This window comes from Primulina tabacum, chromosome 11, assembly GCF_025594145.1.
Source record: "Primulina tabacum isolate GXHZ01 chromosome 11, ASM2559414v2, whole genome shotgun sequence".
NCBI lineage: Eukaryota > Viridiplantae > Streptophyta > Magnoliopsida > Lamiales > Gesneriaceae > Primulina > Primulina tabacum.
Window position 1 is genome coordinate 8229693 of NC_134560.1, and position 3805 is coordinate 8233497.

General features: G+C 32.9%; 1 protein-coding gene across 1 annotated transcript; it reads left to right on the top strand.

The window, feature by feature from the left end:
* The first annotated feature begins 1464 nt into the window (after positions 1–1464).
* LOC142519401 (transcription factor MYB61-like) lies at positions 1465–3134 on the top strand. Its single transcript, XM_075622405.1, has 3 exons — positions 1465–1708; positions 1835–1964; positions 2060–3134. The coding sequence occupies exons 1-3, from the start codon at positions 1576–1578 to the stop codon at positions 3000–3002; spliced, it is 1206 nt and encodes a 401-aa protein (XP_075478520.1). The 5' UTR covers positions 1465–1575; the 3' UTR covers positions 3003–3134.
* The last annotated feature ends 671 nt before the right edge of the window (positions 3135–3805 follow it).

The window sequence follows — 3805 nt, forward strand, 5'->3', positions numbered from 1 at the left end:
AATGAGCTTCGTTGAGCTGAAGTTTCAAGTTTACGAGCTGAAAGTTCGCATCCACGAGTTGCTACACCTCGGTCCTTGTGGGTTTGAAATGCCAGAATTAAACTTTGAATATATAGTGGGTCAAACCCAAATTAGACAATTCTTTTTTCTTTTAGTATACTTTCTATTAGACAAATCATTTACGCCATTGGATTGAAGTTGTGTCACGAATTTATTTAAGAGTCACGTTAGATGTATTTTTACATTAAAACACATAATGATATTTTTTTCACCATTTGGAAAACTTTTATACGGGTAGTGAGTGAATTCACTGAATTGGGAGCAAAGCAAGAACATTACCCCCGAAGAAATTTAATTGTGTAGGCCTTAAAATGAGTATATTATTCACAAAACCAAGTAATTCCAAAGCCAGATGCCATAAATTCACTAAAAAAGTAGAATCCGAGTACTATTATTTATTTATTTATTGAATTGTGAAATAGGCAAGACGAGAGAATGTCCAACTACGACACGACTTAAATTAATTAATTGCACATTACTATGATTGGTAGCCAATGCTAATCATAGCAATTTCTTCTCTAAAATAACATTTTCCCATTTGCAAATGTTTTTGTCTTTCTTGTATCTTTGAATAATTTGCTCCATTAGAAGGGTTTTCTTGAACCTCTATACAATCTCATTATAAATGTTAATTCGTATTGGCTTCAAAACAAAGAGTTAACTGAGCTAAACCAACAAGCGCAGGGTTCTCTGAGAGAGAAATTTAATTTGTTTTTGAACATTTTAAACTCAAGTCAAGCTTTAACATGTTTGATTCAAGCTAATTGAATTGATTAAGAATTTGTACTTTGATCAACTCGACTTCGAGCTCAAAAAGAAACAATTTTTCGAGCTCAACCAGCTAATTAAATTGATTTGAACTTGAGTTTGACCTCGAATATAAGTACTATGTGGCTCGATTTCATTTGTTTGAAAAAAAAATAATCGCTCATCCAGTAAACACACTTGTCAACTCTAATATAAATGGTAGAATTAACTGTTTGTCGATTTGCTAAAAGTTATAACTATTAATAATGTTTAGCTTAAATCTTTAAAATTATACAAGAACCAAAGCGCAAGAATTTAATCGCTCCACCATTGGAGACAATTATAACTCTCAATTCAGATTTTTAAAACCTATATGAAACTTGTGGGCTGACTTCATCATATTTTTATCCCAACAATCATGTATTACCATAAAAAAAAATCCTGTTTTTCCCACCAAATTAATATCTGTCTCCATGCCCACAACTGCTGTCATGCTCATTATACTATTTTCTTAAAACCCTTTTGACAATAGATTTTCAAGTCATTTTTTTACTTCTTATTCGCATTTATATTTTATAAAAATAAAATCCCATTTCATGATATATAAAATTAATTATAATCTTTTTGACAATGACTCTCTTTTTAAACCGTCTTCCAATTGCAATCTCATTTTCAGAAGTAAGCCTTCTCTCTCTATCGCATTTCTCTATCATTTTCCTCGGAATTTTGGCAATTTTTGGTGTGCGCTTTCTTGTACCAGTTATATACATGGGCGGGAATTCTTGTTATTACAAGCAGAAGCTAAGAAAAGGGCTATGGTCACCTGAGGAAGATGAAAAACTTGTAAAACACATAACCAAACATGGTCACGGCTGCTGGAGCTCAGTTCCAAAACTAGCAGGTGAATTAAAATCTCGAATTTTTATTGGTCTTTTCATTAAAATGCTAAGAAGGAGGCTCGTTTTTTTTTTTTTTTTTGGGTTAATTTCTTGGTCTTTTCTTTCATTTTCTGTGGCGAATCTTGAAGGGCTTCAAAGGTGTGGGAAGAGTTGCAGATTAAGGTGGATTAATTATTTAAGGCCAGATTTGAAAAGAGGGACGTTTTCATTTGAAGAAGAGAATTTGATCATTGAACTGCATTCAGTTCTTGGGAACAGGTGCACTGATTTATATCAAATAAATATTTATGTAATAAACTGATACTATATAATATTTTTACTGACATTTGTACATATTTACTATGTTACATTAGATGGTCCCAAATTGCTGTGCAGTTGCCTGGAAGAACAGATAATGAAATCAAGAACCTGTGGAATTCATCCATCAAGAAAAAACTAAGGCAAAAGGGCATTGATCCCAATACACATAAGCCTCTCGCGGAAGTCGAGGATCAAGAAAAGGCATCACCAACCGGCAAAAGCAATGAGAGAACGTCGGAAGGATCGAGTGAAGTTAGTTTTTTCAACTCCGAAAACTCGAAAAATAAAGCTTCCGCGGCAGAGAAACCGACACAAGAATTCTTTGTCAACAGGTTTGTTTCCAGCCACGAAAGTAACCCTGTGAGGCCATCTGATCTGTCTGGATTCCTCTCCTTTAATCAGCAAATCAATCACAGGCCAAGAATCGGGCTCTCGACGAATCCCAACACAAATCTTCTCTCTAATTTAAGCAACAAATCTCCAGAAATTATTCCCGATCAATTCAACTCTAAAATATCTACCGTTCCACCACCTCTTTTAAGCTCAATTCTCTCCACCCCAACCCGAACAAAACCGTACCCGAATTTCGGCCCCGAAAATCCCATTACCCCATCATATGATAGTGTAAGGTTTCAGAATTTAAGCAGCACAAAGTCCTCTGATCTCCAAACAGACTTCAGCTGCTTGGAAAATAATCCTTTTTCTTGGGGACTTGCAGATTGTGAAAAATCAGATAAAGAAGACGAAATCCCGGAAGATATCAAGTGGGCAGAGTATCTGCAAACTCCATATTTATTGGGAAACAACTTAATCCATAATCAAACTGCTCAAGATTTAAACATGGAATCGAAATCACAAGAACTTTTTGCAACACACGGTTCCTACAATAATGGAAATTGGCATTCAAACCAGCAAATACAGCAGCCATTATTACAAGGTTCACAATTATATAGAAACCAGTTCCAGAGACTTCCTGCCACCTTTGGATTTTCTTGAAGCATTCCCAACTCTCCAAAAGCTGTTAATTTCGAATAGGTACTGTGTGCTACAGTGTTTTATTTATTTATTTCTTCTTAATCTGTAAATATGGGTTGGATTATGAACAGAATCTTGCAGCTTCATCGAACCCACATTTTTCCAATTAAAATTTCATCATTTGTTTTCCATCTTGTCAAGAATTTCCAGCCTCGTTTCATTGTCATTCCCATGGTTCGCGGTCGCGGAGATCGGAACGGATGCTACCGTTCCAGTTACAATGAAATTTCGCGGAACGGTCGCGGAACGGGTATTTAAAAAAAATATTATAAATATATAAAAATTTAAATTTTTTGGAAAATATTTAGAAATAAAAAAATTAAAATAAATATCATTTAAATAGAATATTTGATGTAAATAAAAAATTTAAATATTTTTTAAATTTTATTAACAATTTATTGAACACAATTTATATCGTCATTATATTTAAAATATTTCCAATCATATCAAAAATTAAATATACTATTAAAAGTTATTTGTATTTAATTAATCAAAACATTAAAATATTTTCGATTGAATATATATAAGTTCGCACAAATTTGAATCAATTTAGAGTGATGGACTAATAATAACCATCGAATCTTATATAAAGTGATTTTACAAATTATTTAACATCAATTAAAATATAAAAATGTTATAATTAACTTAGTTTTTTTCACACTTTGTAATGAAAATTTCTCAATAGAAATAGTTGATTTGCGGTCTCTTCTTTATTAGTCTTTCATTGATAGATACAGCGGGAAGAAGACTCAAAATTCACCATC